Source organism: Vombatus ursinus, unplaced genomic scaffold (genome assembly GCF_900497805.2).
Source record: "Vombatus ursinus unplaced genomic scaffold, bare-nosed wombat genome assembly UNPS02004746.1, whole genome shotgun sequence".
Classification (NCBI taxonomy): Eukaryota; Metazoa; Chordata; class Mammalia; order Diprotodontia; family Vombatidae; genus Vombatus; species Vombatus ursinus.
Genome location: NW_020944524.1, coordinates 310,498 through 331,866, shown reverse-complemented (window position 1 = coordinate 331,866; position 21,369 = coordinate 310,498). Strand labels below are relative to the sequence as shown.

The window sequence follows — 21,369 nt, the reverse complement described above, 5'->3', positions numbered from 1 at the left end:
AATTTTTAAATTCTCTCTCCTGGATCTATTTTCCAGGTCAGTTGTTTTTCCAATGAGATATTTCTCATTGTCTTCTATTTTTTCATTCTTTTGGTTTTGTTTTACAATGTCTTGATTTCTCATAAAATCACTAGCTTTCATTTGCTCCATTTTAATTTTTAAGTTAGTATTTTCTTCAGTGATCTTTTGGACTTCCTTTTCCATTTGGCCAATTCTGCTTTTTAAGGCATTCTTCTCCTCATTGGCTTTTTGGACCTCTTTTGTCATTTGGGATAGGCTATTTTTTAAAATGTTATTTCTTCAGTATTTTTTTGGGTCTCCTTTAGCAAGCTGTTGACTTGTTTTTCATGATTTTCTTGCATCACTCTCATTTTTTCCTCTACTTCTCTTACTTGCTTCTCAAAATCCTTTTTGAGCTCTTCCATGGCCTGGAACCAATTCATATTTTTCTTGGAGGCTTTGGATGTAGGAGCTTTGACTTTGTTGTCTTCTTCTGGTTGTATGTTTTGATCTTCTTTGTCACCAAAGTAAGATAATACAGCCTGACTCTTTTTGCGCTGCCTACTCATGATCCCAGCCAATTACTTGAGTTATAAAGTCTTTGTTAAGGTAGGGGTCTGCTTCCAGTGTGCAGAATGTACTGTCCCAAGCTTCACGGGTTTTGTGTAGCTGTTTTCAGAGACACTTCTAGGGACCTGTAAATTTTCAGTACTCCCAAGGTGCCAAGATCAAGGGTGAGGTGTTTACTCTTTTCCTGGCCTGTACTCTGGTCTGAGTGACCACAAGCACCCTTTTCTGTCTTGGAACTGTGAGAAGGATTTCCTCTCCACCACCACTATAAACTCTACCTTGCCAGTGCTCCTCCTGGCCCCAGCACTGCCACCCAGAACTGTGACCCAGATCCAAGCCCTGGCAAAGCAAGAGAATCCTGCACCAAGAAAGAGATCCTTGCAATCCTCCTCTGATCAGTCACTTGATTCCCCCTCAGTCTGTGGGCCAGAAACTCTGGAAGCAGCCGCCACCTAGGGGCTGCACTCTGAGACTGGGGTTGGGACTGCGCTTCTCTCTCACTGCAGACACAGACTTTTCCTACTGACTTTCTAAGTTGTTTTTGGTGTTCATGGGTTGAGAAGTCTGGAAGTCACCACAGCTGCCTGCGATTCAGTTCTCTGAGGCGTGTTCCAGGTTCACTGAGGCCTGCATGCATGTCAAACTGCATTCCTCTCCCAGCCTGGCACAATATACCTTCCCGATCAACCATCCAGGTTGTTTTGGGCTGGAAATTTCTTTCACTTTGTCTTTATGTGGGTTCTGCTGCTTTAGAATTTTAGAGTCATTTTTTACAGGTATTTGGAGGGGTTTGGGGGAGAGCTCAAGCAAGTCACTGCTTTTACTCCGCCATCATGGCTCTGCCCTGAGATTTTTTTTTAATGGAAGGAGTTTGGTAGGATCCCTTTTCCTATTTTTAAAAATAATTTTGCATAGCTCTCTTCAGTTTATTATATGAATGAGTCACACTGGTCCAAAGTTAAACAGAAGAGCACAGATGGTTATGTCATATAAGCTGTGTGTGAGATTTTTAAACTTGTGACCAGGGTGAAAAAGGTCAAAAAGGAATCTATTTGTTGGAAAGAAATTCTTAATTAGGCTTCACTGAACACTTAAAAACCACAAACTTCAGCCAGTCATCATCCTTACCCAGTCCAAGCTTGATAAGGAATAGGCAAAAACTAGTCACCCTGTAGCTGAATTACTTCTCCATATTCCAGATGCTTAATTACAGCAGGCAAATTTCTTCTTGAATGCCTTCATTAATTTTTTATTGTAATCATCAATATACTCCTAGATAGTAGTGAGAACCTTCTTGCCATTTCTATTGAATAACAAAGATATCAAAAAGAGTAGAGGTTATAGATAGTAAATATATGACATGGTACCTTTTCCTCAGTGGAAATGATAAGCAGAAGGTGGTGGTGGTAAAAGGTAGGGCTGGAGAATTTCAGAAAATGAGGGAGGTCAAGGTGAGGCAGCGAAGAGCCTGGGACTCTTTTTCTATTTTTGCAAAGTGTAAACAGTGGAAATTTTATTGAATATTTGACAAAATTCACTTGTAAAACCTATCTGGTCCTGTGATTTTTTTCGGTAGCTCATTTATGATTTATTCAAATTCTGTTCCTGAAACTGGGCTATTTAAACCCCCTATATTTTATTCTGTTAATTTGAGAATTTTATATTTTTGGATATTCATGTATTTCATTTGAATCGTTGATTTTGTTGGCAACTAATCAAGCAAAACATTTTCTAATATTTTCATTTATTACACTTTCCTTTATTGTGAATTCTTTTCTTTTTTGAAACTTGCAATTTGGTTTTCTACTCTTTAATTAGTTTAGCTCTCTGATTTATTTTCCACACCCCCCCCCACAAAAAAACCCTTCTAGTTTTATCTCTCATTTCAATAATTTTTGCTCTCACCTTTGTTAATCTCCTCTTTGATTTTCAAAATTTTTGTTTTGGTATTTCAAAAGACTTTTTGATATATTGCTTTGCACCTCCTGTTTACTCCCCTTTATAGTTCCTTCATAAAGCACTTATTTGATGTATAATATTCCTTTCTATATCTTGTTTAACCTCTCCAGGGAACTATATCAGACCATGTACCCAAGTCATGCCTATATATATGACTCTGCCCATAGTCACCGTGGAATTTATTTATTTTTGGTATTTTCTTCCATTTTTTTTTTTAAATTTCTAACTTTTCCTCCTGAATTGAAACTTTTGTTAGGGTCAGGTTCTGACTGTTCCTGTACACTTGGACAGGATCACAGGTTCTTATTTTGTCCTGATCTGTATTATCTTGACTTCTACCATTAGCCCTCTCTTCCATTGTCACCCACCGTCCACAAATACCAGGCAAGTCCAAGGCTCACCTGAATCCTCCAGATAAATATTACTGAGTTCCTCAAGGCCACTGAAGTGGCTCATATCAGCTTTTCTGTTCATTACTCAGTCAACAAGAATTTATTAAGTGCTTATTATATGCCAGGCACAGTGCTAAGCACAAAAGGATACAAGGAAAACAAAAAGTTAAAAAAAAAGTTAAAAAGTTAAAAAAGAAGGAGTGTATATTCTACATGAAGAAACAACATGTAAACAACTAGGTACATATCTGTGTGTGTGTGTGTGTGTGTGTGTGTGTGTGTGTGTGTGTGTAATATGTGTGTGAAAACAAATCTATGGGACAATGGGTGGGGGGGGTTGGAAGGCTGAGTAGAAGATTGAAGGATCCTCCACTATTGAGGGATTCCAGGCACAGCTGTGATGACCAGACACATTCCAGGCTGAGGGGAGAACGAACTGGCACGCGTCTGGTGAGTACAGCATCTGAAGCACAGGGATCCTGTTGACTATGGGTCCCTGCAGGACAGTAGAGTCACTGATTTCAGTTCCAAGGCAGAGAGGACAACTGTAGTTTGCAGTCACCGTGGGACAGCATGGGTGGGGCCTCTAGCTGTGGCTTAACAGTGGAAAGGCAAGGAGAACCTAAGGTTGGGCCCTGATTGCTATTTTTTTTTTCTAATTTTTCCTCAATCTCTCTTATTTGATTTTAAAACTCCTTTTTAAGTCCCTCCAAGGACTCTTTTTGTGCTTGGGACATTTGATGTTTTTCAGCTGAAAAAGATGAAGTTTTTTTTTTTTTTAGCTCCATTTATCTTCCTCTAAATAGGAACTTTGATCTCTATCCCATAGTAGCTATCCATAGTTGGGTTCTTTCTCCGTTGCTTACTTATTTTTATTTTGTTTTATTTTGTTTTTGTTTTTAGGAGCTATTAGTATAATCAAGTTCTAGTCCCAAGGTGTGGGGAATGCTGTTCTAATTTACTGTTATTAGAAAAAAAATAGCAGCAATCAAAGAAAATCAAGATAATTATGAAAAGAAAGTTAACCAACTGGAAACAGATAATCAAAAACTTAGGGAAGAAAATAATTCTTTGAAAACTAGAACTGGGCAAGGGGAAGCTAATGATGTTCTAAGACACCAAGAAATCATAAAACAAAATCAAAAGAATGAAAAAAGTAAGAGAATGTGAAACATCTCATCGGAAAAATAACTGATCTCTGGAGAACACACTGAGGAGAAATAACTGGACTACCTAAAAGATATGATCAAAAAAAGAACCTTGATACAATATTGCAAGAAATCATCAGAGAAAATTGCCCTGAAGTTCTAGAACAAGAAGGCAAAGCAGAAATGGAAAAAAAACCAAAAACCAAAAAAAACAAAAAACAAAACGAAACAAAAAGCACCGATCACCACGTGAAAGAGGTCTCAGGAGGAAAACTTACAAGAATTGATAGCCAAGTTTCAAAGCTCCCAGGTTAAGGAGAAATATTGGAAATCAACAAGAAAAAAAAACAATTTAAATATTATAGAGTTACTATAAGGATTACACAAGACCTAGCAGCTACTACAATGAATAACTCTAAGTCTTGGAATATTTCATGGAGCAAAAGATCTGGGATTACGACCAACAGTAACTTACCCAGCAAAGTTAAGTATAATTCTGAAGAAAAAAAATGGATATTTAACAAACTGAAAGACTTTCAGATATCTGCGACAAAAACAGCAGAACTTAATGGAAAATTCAACATATAAGATCCAGGAGAAATATAAGTAAACATTAAAGACCAATTATAAGGGACTCGATAAGGTCAAATTGTTTACTTCTGATATGTGAAAATATTATCAGTACATTTATGACTGTAATCATTATTTGAGTAGTCTGAAAAAAAGTATTGGGTTTAGCTGTGTGCGATGGGGTGATTCTAAAAAAACTGTGTAAGAAGAGATAAAAAGCAGTAATTATCTCATACAAATGAGCCATAAAAGGAAGAACTGATATGGAAGAAGCTAGTAGGGGGGAGGGTGGGTAGTGCTAGAACCTTAATATTACTGAGAACTGGGTAAAAGGAGGACAGCATATATATAAGGGTATAAAAGTCTTCCAAATTCAGGAAGAAATAAGAGGGCAAAGAGGATAGGGTGGGAGGAGAAGACGAGGGAAGTATTCTTAGGGGGATGGGTAGGTTAAGGAATAGGAGGGCAAGATAGAGGGTAGAAATAAAGTAGAGGAGTGAGGAGGCATATGGTAAACAGGGCAAGAAAGATGGTGAGGAAAAACAGGAAAGAGGAAAATACACCACAAGTAATTATAGGTTAGAATGTGAATGGGACGAATTGACCCATAACACAGATATGGATAGCAGATTAAAAATCTGAATTCAACAATATATTGCTTTCAGGAAACATTATAAAAATGAGACAGATACACAACGATAAAATAAAGGGCAAGAGTAGAATTTACTACGTTAAAAAAAGTAAGGGTAGTAATCATGATCTCAGATAAAGTTAAAGCTAAAATAAACTTAATTAAAAGAGAAAAATAGGGAAATTACAGCAAAATTATTCAATAGTTTTAGACCAATTAAAATAACTAGAGAGTAATAAAATACCTGAGAATATACCTGCCAAAACAGACAGAGGAATTAAATGAACATAAAGATAAAACACTTTTTATACAAATAAGGTCAGATCTAAATAACTGGAATAATATTTATTGTTCATGGGTAGGTAAAGCCAATAAAATTTTAAAAGTGTTTTACCTAACTAATCTATTTATTCAATACCATCCCAACTAAAGTACTAAAAAATTATCTTACTAAGTTAGAAAAAATAATAGCAAAGATCATTTGGAAGAAAAGGTCAGGAACTTCAAAGAAACAAGGGAAAAAAGATGTAAAGGAAGGAGATTCAGCAATATTACACCTCAAACTATATTATAAGGTGGGAGCATTTTTGAAGTGTAAAATGGATAATTTTTATTATTGTAAATTAAAAATTTCTTGTATAAATAAAATCAATGTAGCAAAGAATAGAAGAAATGCAGAAAATTGGGGAAAAAAACTTTCATAGACAATCTCTCAGGTAGGATATGACTGAGTTGGAATATTCCTGTGGTATAGGAAATGAGGAGCTGGTTGACTTTGAAAAACATGGAAATACTTGGACCTATGAAGGAAGATGTTATCCATCTTCAGAGAAAGAGATCACAAGGAAATATACATGGTACAATCTTACCTATATGTGTATGAGTGTATTTGTGTATGTATGTGTATGTTTATAGATATATATGTATATATATAAATATACATTTTATATATATAAAATATATATATATACATACACACATATTTAACTGTAGCCTTCTTGGAGGGGAAGGGAGGGGGAAAATAAACAAAAAAATGCGTAGCAAAGGACAACAGAAAACCTAAAAGGAAGCATAGAAAAGCTGGGCAGCTTGGAAAACAATGTATAGTATTTATTATGTAGGTTTTCTGGAAATGGAAATTCTTATTTTATATTGAATCTCCTCTCATGTTCTGCTGTGTACATGGCAATGTTATTTTTTTTCTTTGTTTTGTATTTAAGTTTAAAATGAATAAAAGATTTACAAAAAAAAAAACAAATTTGGAGTCACAAAAGATCTAGAATATTAAGAGAAATAATGAAAAACAGAAAGAAGAACTGTATGTTTGGAACTCAAATTCTATTATAAAGCAGTAGTCATCACACATTTGGCATTAGTTAAATAGAGGAGTAGATTGATGGAACAGACCAGACAAGGGAGGACCAGCAATAATGGACTTCCATATCCCATGTTTGAAAAAACTATTGGGGACTGGGATTCTTATAATCTAGCCACTGCTCAGATTCTTAAAATTTAGACAACAGTTTACTAATGTTCAGACTCCTTAAGAGTCTGCCCAATATGATGGATGTTCTAATAAACCTTGTCTTTGTTTGAAAGAAGGCTTGAGTCGAATTCTTTCAGGCAGGACCCGCGTGTTATGATTTTGGGGTTCCAGGGTACCCAGGATCTGGGTACACCTTCCGCAGCATAGAGAACAAGGATGGATGCCCTGTCCGGAAGCGTATGCCCAATTCTGTCAGTTCTCTCAGTGCTACAGAATTGGGTAAAACTGCAGTTGCTTTTTGGTTCCCTGAGGCTTACTTACTCCCTTCCCTCTACACGCCTGAATCTTCCTTCACGGAGGTTACAGGGGAAAGTTAGAACAGCTAAAAATATCTTGGCAGATTTTGGAGATTTTGTGATAATTAAGGAGTTTTGAAACTCCTCCTTACAACCCTGGTTACTCCTTTCTCCCACTCCCACTCCCTTCCCTTGAGTCAAGAGGGTATATTAATCCCACTCATAGGAGAAGAGAGTTTCACCCTTTACCCCTCACCTTTGATTTCACCCTCCCCCACCTGGGAAAAGGAAGGAGAAGGGAGGGGCAGCAGCTATGGCATGGGTCCCCCTGACAATGGCCTAGGGCACTAAGGCAACCTTTGGAAGCATCATCCAGGTTCAGCACATCTTGCTCAAGGTAAAGAAGCTGGCCTCTGAACTTGGGTAAGCATGCTCTTTTAAAGTTTAGTTTTAACTGTTAACGATGAGATGTTGATTCTTTGTGTAAAGTAATTTGCAAATGAATTTAACAATTTAACAAAACTGGATTCACCTGATTGGTAATGGGTTTGTTACAAGTTTCAAATTGGTGAACTTGTTGTATCGGTTATGTCAAGCAACTTTTGATAATTTGGTTACCGCTAAAATAATTTGGCTATTGTTAGTTATTGTTTTAATGTGTAAACTAGCTGAAAAGCTTGTTTGGGTTATGGCTTGCTGAGAATTTGCAAGTGTACAGAAATCTCTGATGACTGGCTTTTTATACCAGGACAAATTTAAGTTTGAGATGTAAATCCTGGAAAAGTTCTTCCTCAACTGCGATTAGTGAAACTTGCTGTTTGAGGTAAAAGCTCATAGGATTTTATTTTGAGTTGTCTGATGGATCACAATCCATCGATAATCAATAATCCACCATCTTGAGAGAAATGCCACAAGCTATTCAGAGAATGTGATACTGGTGGGAAGTCAGCATCAGGAAAAGCTGAGAGGGCAATTTTAGCCTCAGTCTAAGATGGGATCCTCCTAGCTTAGTTTCCCCATTATATTGCTTTGAAAGGGAACGGTACCCACTTGGCTATTCCTGAGTCTAGCTATGAGGTGGATTTGATACTGCATGGCTGGAAAATTGTGAATTATCTGAATCCAAACAGAGCTAAGGATGTTTTATCCTCTCAAAGTTGGGCCTTAAATCTAGTCTCTGCTTTATCTCTGGGCCCTGCAGTTTTTTCTGTCAGATTTATGTCTTCCAGACTATGCGCCATTCACCTACAGTTGGTAGCAAACAATGAGTATCAGCCAACGTCCCCACATCATTCCCTGGATGCAGCCTGTGCTCGGTTCCAGTCAACCTCCTCTTTGGGACCCCCTTGAGGCAGGGACAGCTCTAGACCCCTTGCCAGCAGGAAGCAGTTTCAGAAGCCAAGACCTTTGCCCCTTACCCCAAAAGAATTTGGGTCCCATTTGTTTGAAGGGAGAATGATAAGGATGGGATCTAAACCCCAAAAAGGAAAAACCCTGGACTTTCCCACATGGCCAAATCTTGTTCTCCTGAGGTTGTAATTCCCTATGGCCCCAGGCCACTTCCCACCATTAATCCTATCTAGGCTCTATTCTCCCTTGACCATCCCTGGAGTTCTATTACCTCACAGACTACTTGGCCACTCCTAGATTCCTCCCACAGTCTTTCTGCATGTAAGGTCCATCTTGTTTCCATTAAGATGCTGGGATTCTTATAATCTAGCTACTGCTCAGATTCTTAAAATCTAGCTAATAGCTTACTAATGTTCAGACTCCTTAAGAGTCTGCCCAATATGATGGATGTTCTAATAAACCTTGTGTTTGGCCGAAAAACAAAACAACTATTGGGATAACTATCTTATGAGCAAAATTTAACAAAAGGATAGAACAAGGCATGTTCTTTCTAAGCAAGATAATATTTATTAACAGTGATGTGTATAGCTGCCAATAAATGTCAATGGCTTGCCTCAGTTTATACCAAAATAAAGATGTAACTCATTTTTATAAGCATAGAACAAAGAACAGAAAACACATCATTGGTTACTGAATTGGCAACATCATGGGGTCAAGGGATCATGACAGGTCATGCATTAAAGAAAGTGGGTTTACAAAGACTCTTGCTTCTGGGATAAGAACACACCATATGACAAAAACTGCTGGGAAAACCGGAAAACAGTATGGCAGAAACTAGGCAAAGACCAACATCTCACACCTTATACCAAGATAAGGTCAAAATGGGTACATGATTGAGACATAAAGCATTAAACTACAAGCAAATTAGGAGAGCAAGGAATATTTTACCTGTCACATTTATGGAGAAGGGAAGAATTTCTGGCCAAACAGGAGATAGAGAGCATTATAAAATGCATAATGGATAATTTTGATTATATTAAGTTAAAAAGTTTTTGCACAAAGCCAATGCACTCAAGATTAGAAGGGAAAGCAGAAAGCTGGGAAACAATTTTTACAGCCAGAGTCTCTAATAAAGGCCTCATTTCTAAAATATATAGAGAACTGAGTCAAATTTATAAGAATACAAGTCATTCTCCAATTGATAAATAATCAAAGGATATGAACATGTAGTTTTCAGATGAAGAAATTAAAGCTATCTATAGTCATATGAAAAAATGTTCTAAATCACTACTGATTAGAGAAATGCAAATTAAAATAGCTCTGAGGTACCATCTCACACCTATCAGACTGGCTAATATGATAAAACAGGAAAATGATAAATCTTGGAGAAGATGTGGGAAAATTGGATCACTAATGCATTGTTGGTGGAGTTGTGAACTGATCCAACCATTCTGGAGAGTAATTTGGAACTATGCCCAAAGGGCTATATAACTCTTTGATCCAGCAATACCACTACTAAATCTCAAAGAGATCATAAAACAGGGAAGAGGACCCACATGTACAAAAATATTTATAGAAGCTCTTTCTGTGGTGGCAAAGGATTGGAAACCTAAAGGAAGCCTATCAATTGGGGAATGGCTGAACAAGTTGTGGTATATGAATGTAATGGAATACTATTGTTCAATAAGAAATGGTGAGCAGGCAGATTTCAAAAAAACCTAGAAAGACTTGTATGAACTAATGCTGAGTGAAGTGAGCAGAACCAGAAGAACACCGTACACAGCAACATTGTGTGATGACTGACTTTGTTATTAGACTTAGCTATTCTTAGCAATGCAATGATCTAACAATTCCAAAAGACTCACGATGGAAAATGCTATCCACATACAGAGAAAAGAACTATGGAATCTGAATTCAGATCAAAGCATACTATTTTCTCCTTTTTTGTTGTTTTTGTCTTCTTCTTTCTCATGGTTTTTCCCCTTTGTTCGGATTCTTCTTTCAAAACATGGCTAATGTGGAAATATTTTTAATATGACTGAACGTGTACAGCCTATATCATATTGCATGCTGTCTTGGTAAAGAGAAGGGGAAGGAGAGAGCAAAAAATTAGGACTCAAAATCTTATAAAGTGAATGTTGAAAACTAATAATAAATTAATTAAGGAAAAAATGGGTTTATACATTCATGGAAAGAAGACCACCTCTCTCTGCCTCTAAGGAATGTTCTTGTGAATTTGTGGGCCCCAGCTGCATCCCAAGGTCTTTTTTGTGTTTCCAAACCTAAGTTTTAATGTAGAAGATCTTCACAGTGTCAATAGAAATAAATGCCACTTTTTTAAAGTAAAAAAATAAATTTCTACTGCTTATTGACTGTAAAAATGAAAGAAAATGTATTTATGCATAGACATAAATACACATATATTTACTTATACATAATCTGAAAGGGGAAGGCATTAGCCGAGGAACCAGGAAAGGACTCCTACAGAAGGTAGGATTAAAGTTGAGTGTCAAAGAAATCTAAGGGAACTAAAGGTAAAAAGTAAGGAAGGAGAGGGGTGGGCACAGAGATGGGATACACAGAATCAAGGAAAAGCAAGTAGAAGACTGGTATAGCCAGATCATGGAGTACTTGAAAGGAGTAAAGACTGGAAAGACCTTTAAATGCTAATCAGAGGATTTCCTACTTGATCCCGGAAGTAAATAGGGAACCACTAGAGCTCACTGGGCAGAAGGTGGGATGGGGGTTGGGAGGTAAAAGTAGGCATTGAGAGGAGGAAGAAGGATGACAGTGTCAGATCTACACTTAAGGAAAATCACCTTAATAACTGAGTAGAGATTGGATTGGAATGGAAAGAGATTAGAAGTAGAGAGACCAACCAAAAGGCTTTAATCTAGGTATTCTGTGATGAAGGTCTAAACTAGGGTTATGGTAAAGAGTGGAGATAAAGGGACACATATGAAAAATGTTGTGAAGATAGAAAGGGTAGTGGATTTGGTAGTAGAGTGGATATGTAGGGTGAATGAAAGGAGTCAAAAGATGACACAAAAACTATGCCTGTGTAAATGGGGAAAATATTGATGATATAGTAATAAGGAGATTTAGAAGAGCTAAAGGTTTTCTGTAATCTTTCTAAGCCCTTAACATATATGAATTGATTATTACCTTCTTGATAGATGGAGCTTTGCTAGCCCTAGACTCCATATCCCAGTCCCAGAGCTTTAGGTATTTAACTGTCTTGGGGCCTCTTTGATGGGAGTTCTTCGACTTTCAAATTTCCGAGTGAATTATATGCTTGAAAGTCCTAAAGCTTTCTACTCTTATTTAACATATAGTTCCAAACTACTTTTCCTGTGCTTATACATTACTCCCCTTCACATCCTATATGGTCCAGTCCAATTGGCCTTTTTACTGTTCCTCAACAGCAGCACTCCATTTCTCATTTTCATATTTTTGCATAGGCATGAGGATGTTGTCATGCCTATTATGCCTAGAACTTCCTCCTCACTTCTGTCTCTAAGAATCTCTAATTTCCATGAAGATTCAGCTCAAGCTTTATCTTCTATATATAGCCTTTGTTGTCTGTTTGTACCTTGTATTTATTTTATACACATACAGGTACATCTCCACATCTATAAGGCACATACCTTTGCCTACCCCCCCCTTAATGCTGGTGCCTATCTCCCTTAATACTGGCGACTGTGCTCTGTTGACTGTTTCTAATTTATCCTGTATGTAGATATAGATACAGATACACACACATCTTATTTGTTTATACTTCCTTGTATGTTGTCCCCACCATTAGATTGCAAACTCTTTGAGAGTAGGGACTGTTTTTTGGCTTGCTTTGTATACCAAGAGCTTAGTATAGTGTTAGGCACATATCAACTGCTTAATAAATGCTTACTGACTGACCATATACATACATACACACATATGTAAATACATATGCATGCGTATACACACATCTATGCCTATGTGTATGGCATATCTATATATGTATACAATTATATAACACACCAATATCTATATGCATGCGTGTATGTGTATATGTCGTTATTGTTCTGTCATGTTTGACTCTTCATGACCCCGGGGACTACAGCACATACCAATAATGGCCATGGGGTTTTCGTGACAAATGTACTGGAGTGCTCTGCCATTTCCTTCTCCAACGGAATAAGGCAACAGAAGTTAAGTGACTTGCCCAGAGTCACAAAGCTAACAAGTATGTTAGGCAGGATTTGAACTGGCTTAATGCTCTATCCATGAGCCATCTAATTGCCTCTATATGTATAGTATACTTTCACTGATATGCATCTATATTATATAACCTATGCTTACATATACAACCATTTAGGTAATACATCTAAACACATATGTGCCTACATTTGTATCTATATTTAATACTTATGCCTATACACAAATATACATAAACATATATCTATGTCTACATCTATTCATCTCTCCAACTAGTCACAAATCTAAACTCACACACATATATACATACTCTTCCAGAATGTAAGTTCATTGAGGATAGGGATTTTCATTTTTGTCTTTGTATCACCAGCACTTAAGTCAGTGTCTGATAGTAGGTACTTCATAAATATTTATTGATTAAGTGACTAAGTCCATGTCATATGAGGTCCACTTGAAGGAACTGGGAATGTTTACCAGAAGAAAAAACTTAGGGGGCACATAACAACTCTCTAAGTATTTGAATGACTGTCTTCTGTAAGAAGGACTAGACTGGTTCTGTTTGGCCCTAGAAGAGGATGCAATGGGTTGAAGCTGCAAAGAGGAAAATTTATAATTGATGTCAGTAAAAACTTTCTAACAATTCTGACTGTCCAAAAGTAGACTGTGTTCCCTTGAGAGGTGTATTCTTCTTCCTCGGAGGTCTTCAAGCTGAGGTGTTTGAAACATGTTAGAGAGAATTCCTTTTTTTTATAGTTTGGAATAGATGGCACATGAGTTTCCTTCTAACTCCCGAGTTCTGTGGTTATTACATTCCATACAAACTGCATTTTTACTTGCTGTTTTTCATTCACTACATCTATACTCCATCTCTTTGCCTTTGCATAGACTTGTCTACAAGTCTGGAATGTACTCCCAACTTATCCTTGCCTCTTAGAGTTAGAGATCATAGAAGCATAAATGTAGAGCTGTCAGGGAATTCAAATGCTATGTAGCTCAACCCTCTCATGTTACAGATGAGGAAACTAAGACTCACGGAGGTTATATGATTTTCTCAAGATCTCTGGTAAAGTATTATAAGTACTAATGAGTAAGCATTTGAACTTGGGTTCTCTGACACCAGAGTTTATGTTCTTTCCACTAATACACGGTGCTCCTCTCTGGCTTTGTTCACACTTAGTTCAACATCTACCTCCTACACAGAACTTTTATTGGTGTCCTTCACTGATGTGTTATATATCTTTCTTGAAATTACTTTGTATACATTTATCTGTGTGCATGTTGTTTGCATCCTACCCCCAACAAAATATGAACTCTTTAAAGAGTAAAAGGCAGTTTTACTTTTTTTACTCTGCATTTTCACTGACTTATAGTAGGTACCATATCCCTAGTACCTTAGAATAAGTACATTAACTCTTGTTTGACTTGAATTAAGATAAGTTACATAAAAATAAAGCAAAAATGTAGCAAAAAGAGTCATAGTTATTTGCATGAATTCATTTTTCCTCTACAAAATTGTGGAATACAACTGAAACTATTGCATCATCAGGGTAGGGTGTTCCAGGTCAGAACATCCTCTACCTGTAAATTGGCATCTCTGGAATTAAAGAAGTGCTAGAGTTGCCAAAAATGAATAGAGCTTTTAAATGTTTGGGCAAAAACTGTGTTTATCTGTGAATCAGAAATATTTTTTATACTATGAACATTACAGTTCCAATAAAGAAATAGGTCAGATTTGATGCTAAGAAGGAAACCATAACAAAAAATTTCCATGAAATGATAGGGATTGCATATCAAGGAAAAAAAACCTATCACTATAATAAACAATTTTCCTAGTTATACCTGTTATGAAAGTATTTTTAAATGAAATAAATATCAGTATAAATTTCATGGAATGCTTTCTCTTAAGTTATATTCTTTTAAATAAGTCTATAAAACACAGTACATAAGTAGAAAAAAATAACCAAAGTGAGACAAAGTTGCCTCTTTTCTCTTAATCGTCTATGTCCAAAGTATAGGTAGAGAAAGGAAGGAGCTAGAGGTACGTGTGATTTGTGTGTATTTCTTGTTAAAAATATGAAATTGAGGACAGAAATATAGAAGAGCCAAAAATTGAGTAAAATAAGATATGAATTTTCAATCAATTTTACAACCACCACTCCTACTATCCACTACTACAAATAAGTAAAATGATCTACTGATTTGGAACTGTATATTATCACTAAATTTTATATAATTTTATTATAATAGAGAAAAAAGTTTGATCAAGATTTAATATAATTTTAACATCAATAATAAAATAACATGAATGACAGGCAATTATTAGGCCATCAAGTTAGTAGATGACACTTTTCAAAATATACTTCAAAAGCAAACTTTCTTTATTCTTTGTTTCATAAGATATAAGGTTTGCCTGAATTTTCTGGATGCCAAGTTTAGCTGGGTAAAATCAACAATCACTAAATTATGAAATTAAACCATACCATTTTGCTTATATTAAAGCACATATACTACACTGTGATCCCATAATGTTACCATATTAATAAATATAGTATCCTTATATACTGACAAAATTTCCTCTCATAAACCTGGGAGCTGTGGATGGAAAGTAACACATTATTTATGAACTTCTAGTGTTTGGTTTACTCACATTTATGATGATATTCAGAGACTCATCATTGGGTAGAAAAATGCAAACACTTCTTCGGTCTTGCATGACTCTATTATTATGGAAGCTCAATTTGTTCATTGTATTCCAGGCTTCCTCTATTGGATTAGAGTTGTGCTCTGAGACCTTGTAGATTCCAAAGGTTCAGAGCACTCGGAAGCCAAATATCATCCTCATCACACACGTCACAGGATAGGAAAGGTGGCATCTGACTGCAAAAGCATCACAGCTGAAAAGGAAATGAAGATACTAGTATAACAACAAGTATACAGTAGGAAAAGGAAAGAATTTGAACACAGTATCAATATTGCTGACTTTTCACAATCACAAGTTAAAAAGACAGACCTCATATGTATTTGTAATTCAGAACATGAATTTTAATTATCTCATACTCTTAAGTACCTACTATGTGCAAGCCACTGTAGTGAATACAAAGAAGTATAAGATGGTCCCTCCCTTCAGTGAACTTAAAATTTAGTTAAGTGGTAAATTCAGTAGAGATGCCCAGGGAAGGGCTCATCATGGGCTGTGTTCTAGGGCAGAAGAGGTAAGATTTGAATTAGATTTTGAAGCTAGGGTAGGAATTAGATTGAAAGGAAAAAGAAGGTATTCAAGGCAAAGTGAAAAGTCTGAATACATGTACAGAAGAAGAATACACACGGTATTGCTAGGTGTGTGCTCAGCCATCTTTGGCAGCACTAGGATTAACAGTTGTAGCTATCTGGAAACGGGAGGAGGGAATAAGCCCTTTCCCTTCTTGGCTTCAATCAGAGATGAGCCCCTCAAAGTCAAGGTTACTTAACTGAAGAGGAGGCAGGTTTGTAATCATTGACAAGGTATGGTATCCTTGATTCAAAACTGACAACAGGTAAAATCAAGGTCACATCATTAGCAGGATGGCAGAATAGTTATTTTTTACAACTTCCAAACAAACTCAAAAGTAAAATAGTGTCAAATCTAGAATAATTCAATCTACAGGATAAGAAGACAGAAACAGCACAAGGTTTGTTTTTTTTTTTTTAAGATGCATGAAATAACATTGGACAACTTGGGGCTCTCACTCAGTGTTTCCACCCCAGGCCTTCATCACTTGTCAGACACTGCCAACACAAGCAACCTGAAAGGGTTGTGCTTCAGGACAGAGGAGTACCTCTATTCCTGGTACTTCTAAGGCAGTGCCTCAACCTGAAACCATCACATACCTCACAAGAGGAAGAAGACATTGACTCAGTCTATCTGTGTGAAGAAAAAGTATTACATTGTGCTAGAAGAAATAGAACAAAACCAGCTAAAGGGGAAATTCCAGAGGTTTCCATCCTTGAGGGAAAAAGAATTAGAACTCTAGTTGGGATTAGTCCTCTCTCCAAAGAGTTCTTTCTGAAAAAGGATACAAGCTTGGCTTATACCCTCCCTCACATCACTTTCTGAGAAGGCTGAGAGAGTAGGACAGGTCCTTTTGATTTGAGATACAGAATGACTTCTGCCACACAATACAGTTTCCTTCATAAATATTTCTAAGATGATGACACTGCAGAACAAAGGCCATCTAAAACAAATTTAAAAATCAAGTCAAATCAAATTAAATTAATACACAAAGCTGGCAAAAATGACAAAAACAGAAATTTATCATTGGAAGAGCTTCAGGAGGATAGGTACATTGAAAGGCTATTGGGGAAATTGTAAAATCCAAACATTCTGGAAAATAATTTGGAAATATACAGCAAAAGTCACTAAATAGACATAACCACTGACCCAGCCTTATCATTACTAGGCTTATATCACAAAGCAATAAATGAAATACGTGTGCAAAAATATCTATAACAGAACTTTGTGCTGTAGTAAAGAACTCGAAAAATGGGTATCCATAAATTACCCTTCCCTATTTTGACCCTATGGTGAACCTGTTCAATTCTCACTGAAGAGCACTTCAGTCTCCTTTCCTTAAGTGTTTTCCCTTATCATCCTGTTACTGATATTACCCAATCACATCTCAAACCTATACTACTCATACCATCCCTTGCATTTTACCCTATCCATGCAGCTGAATGAAGATGGAGAAAATCACAAAACCATGCTTACTGGGTTCACTACAAATTATGCTACAAATCTGAACCTGGCTGCCACTATAGCAAGGCAATTCTTTTATACCTCCCTAATCAATGCATTATCCCCCTTACTACACTGGCTTTTCTGAAACTCCATAGCTTCCACTCCCCCTACTCTCTGAGTCAAAAAACTTTTCTCATATTTCAGTGACAAAACTGAGGCCATTCTCTAAGAGCTCCTTCTTCTACCCTGTTCATCTCACGTAACCCAGATGCCATCTGCCTTTATCTCTTTCACTCTCATCTCACATGAAGAAGTGGCCCTTTTATGTGCATAAGTGATCCCATCCCATCCTTTCTTCTACATCAGACTGCCCATCTATCATCCCTACTCCCTCACTAATCTTTAATCTCTCCCTATTACTGGCTGTTTCCCAGTTGCCTATGTACAGGTTCATGTGTCCCTCTCCCTAAAAAAGCCTCCCTTGATCCATCCAATCCTGCTGGTAATTGTCCTATCTCTCTCCTCTTTTGTGGCTAAAATCTTGGAGAAGGCCATCTTTAAAAGGTTTTTCCATTTCCTTTGCTCACTCTATTCTTTAACTCTGAAATCTGACTTTTAATTTCATCATTCAATTGAAACTGTTCCCACCAAAGTTACCAAAGAGCTTTTAAATTGTCAAATCCTAATGACCTTTTTTCAATCTTCATCCTTCATCCTGAAGCCTTTAATACCTTCTTTTTTATTCTCTCTAGGTTTTGGTGACACTACTTTGCCTGGTTCTCCTTTTACCTAACAGTCATTTAAACTCGCCATGTGCAAAACTGGATTAATTACATATTCCCTCCAAACTTCTCTTCCTTTCTTATTACTGTACCCATCACCCTCCCAGTCACTCATGCTCACAACCTACATGTCACTCTCAACTCCTCTTTTTCATTCTCCACATCGAATCAGTTGCCAAATTCTGTTCTTTTGATATTTGTTTTGATCTCTAAAGTATAACCCCTTCTCTCTGCTGACTGCCACTACTATGGTACAGACCTTCATCACCTCACACCTGAATTACTGTAGCGCCCTGTTAGTTGGCTGTCCTGCCTCAAGTTTCTCCCCACTCTAGTCTGTCCTTCACTTGACTGTCAAACTGATCTTCCTTAAGTACAGGTCTGACCATGTCACACCTTCACACACACTAATTCAATAAACTTCAGTGACTCTATTACCTCTAGGTTCAAATACTGAATCCTGTTTTGATTTTAAATCCCTTCATAACCTGGATCCTGCATACCTTTCCAGTGTTCTTATACTTTAGTCAACCCCTACATACTCTGTGCTACAGTTACACTGGCTTCCTTGCTGTTACTCACACACGTAACACTTTCAACTAAGTGTTTTCACTGGCTGTCCCTCATGCTTGTAACACACTCTCCTCATTTCTATCTTCTGGTTTCCCTTGAAACGTTTCCTTCAAGTTTCAACCAACTAATGAGTTTCTTACCTCCTGCCAGAACTATTTCCAGGTCCTTTATCTGTCTTCCCTCTGAGATCATCCCCAATTTTATTCTGCATAAATCTTGTCTGTTGAACTACAAATAAACAGACCTTAATAACACATTTAAAACTATCACAAGATAGTTTCAACAAATGTAGAAAAACTTTTGATAAAATATTTATGTTAAAAAACACTAGAAAAAGTAAATGGACTTTTCTTCAAAGTGGTAAACTATCTACCTAAAAGCAAGAATCAGCATTATCTATAATGGAGAAACTTTTTCTGCCATTTTCTTTTTTACAGTTTATTTTAACATTCACTTTTTAAAATGCTGAGTTCCAAATTTTTTTCTTCCCTGTACTTCCTCTCCCACCCATTGAGAAGGCAAATAATATGATATTAATTATACATGTGAAATAATGCAAAACATATTTCCATATTAGCCTATGTTGCAGGGAAGGCAAGAAAAATAAAGTAAAAAAAAAAGCATGCTTCTATCTATACTCAGAGTTCATCAGTTTTCTTTGTAGGTAGATAGCATTTTTTCATCACGAATCCTTTGAACTGTCTTGGATCACAAGAGTGATTAGAATACCTAACTCTTTCACAGATGACTGTTGTTATAATATAGCTATTACTGCATAAATTGTTCTCCTGGTTCTACTCTACTTTGCATCAGTTCATTTAAGTCTTCCCAGGATTTTCTGAGGTGATCCCCCTCATCATTTCTTATAGCACATAGTATTCCATCACAATAATATGATTTTTATTTATTTTTTTTATTTTGGCTAGACAATGGGGTTAAGTGACTTGCCCAGGGTCACACAGCTAGTAACTATTATGTGTCTGAGGCCACATTTGAACTCAGGTCCTCCTGAATCCAGGGCCGGTGCTCTACCCACTGCGCCACAGTCATATGATTGATGGGCATTCTCTCGCTTTCCAACTCCTTGCCACCACAAAAAAGCTGCTAAATTAAAACAACTCTGAGGTACCACATCACACCTATCAGATTGGCTAACATGACAAAACAGGAAAATGATAAATGTTGAAGAAGATGTGAGAAATTTGGAACACTAATGCATTGTTAGTGGAGTTGTGAACTGATCCAATCATTCTGGAGAGCAATTTAGAACTATGCCCAAAGGGCTATAAAACTCTGCATACCCTTTGATCCAGAAATACCACTACTAGGTCTGTATCCCAAAGAGATCATAAAAAGAAGGGAAAAGGGCCCACATGTACAAAAATATTTAGGGCAGCTCTCTTTGTGGTGGCAAAGTATTGGAAATTGAGAGGATTCCCATAAACTGGGGAATGGCTGAGCAAGTTGTGGTATATGAATGTAATGGAATATTAATGTTCCATAAAAAATAGTAAGCAGGCAGATATCAGAAAAACTTGGAAAGACTTGCATGAACTGATGCTGAGTGAAGTGAGCAGAACCAGAACACTGTACACAGTAACGGCAACACTGCGTGATGACCAACTTTGTTAGTCTTAGCTTTTCTAAGCAATGCAATGATCTAAGACAATTCCAAAAGACTCATGATGGAAAATGCTATCCACATCCAGATAAAGAACTATGGAGTCTAAAATCAGACTGAAGCAGATTGAAGGGAAAATATTCTCTTTTTTTTTTGTTTTTCTTTCTCGTGATTTTTCCCTTTGTTCTGATTCCTCTTTCACAACATGCCTAACGTGGAAATATTTTTAATATGATTATACATGTATAGCCTATATCAGATTGCATGCTCTCTTGGGGAGGGAGGAGAGGGGGGAAATTTAGAACACAAAATCTTTTAAAGTAAATGTTGAAAACTAATAATAAAAAGAGCAGCTAAAATATATTTATACAGATAGGTCCCTTTCTTTGTTCTTGTGTTCTCTTTGGAATACAGACCTAGTAGCGGTCAAAGGGTATGCACAGTTTTACAGCCCTTTGGGCATAGCTCCAAATTGTTCTCCAGAATCGTTTGACCAGTTCACAACTCCACGCATTAGTGTACCTGTTTTTCCATACCCCATTATCCCCTCTAGCATTTGTTATTTTTCCTTTTCTGTCATGTTAGCCAACTTACTGGTGTGAGATGGTACCTCAAAGTAGTTTTAATTTGCATTTCTCTAATCAGTTTTGATTTAGAGCATTTTTTCAAATGACTATTGATAGCTTTTGTTTCTTCTTCTGAAAACTGTTCATTCATATCCTTTGACCATTTATCATTTGGTGAATGGCATTAGAGGTTTTTCCAATAAGATCAGGGGTATAGCAAGACTGGCCAATACTACTATTCAATATAGTTTTAGAAATATTACCTATTACAAGAAATTGAAAAAGAAATTGAGAAAACAAGTTCAGGCTAAGAGGAAACAAAATCATCAACATACTCAGATAAATATTCATTGAAACAATATCAGTAAAGTGGCAGGATATAAAGTAAACCCACAAAAAATGATCAGACTTTCTGTATATTACTTTTTTTTAATAGCAAGAAGTGATAGAAAAAAAAAGGTTCAAAGGAAACACAGAATGTATAAAGTATCTAGAAGTATACCAAGGCACACTG

The 21,369-nt window shown here is 36.6% G+C and overlaps 1 protein-coding gene across 3 annotated transcripts in view; it reads right to left on the bottom strand.

The window, feature by feature from the left end:
* Window positions 1–21,369, bottom strand: part of FRMD6 (FERM domain containing 6) — a 131,999-nt gene that overhangs the window by 88,207 nt on the left and 22,423 nt on the right. For 2 of the 3 annotated variants that reach the window (XM_027841698.1, XM_027841705.1), the window contains exon 2: window positions 15,247–15,493. In XM_027841698.1, the coding sequence (XP_027697499.1) occupies window positions 15,247–15,345 (99 nt within the window). In that variant the 5' untranslated portion in view covers window positions 15,346–15,493. Of the gene's footprint in view, window positions 1–15,246; window positions 15,494–18,808; window positions 18,897–21,369 lie in introns of all 3 variants that reach the window. The other variant, XM_027841701.1, reaches the window with a different exon arrangement.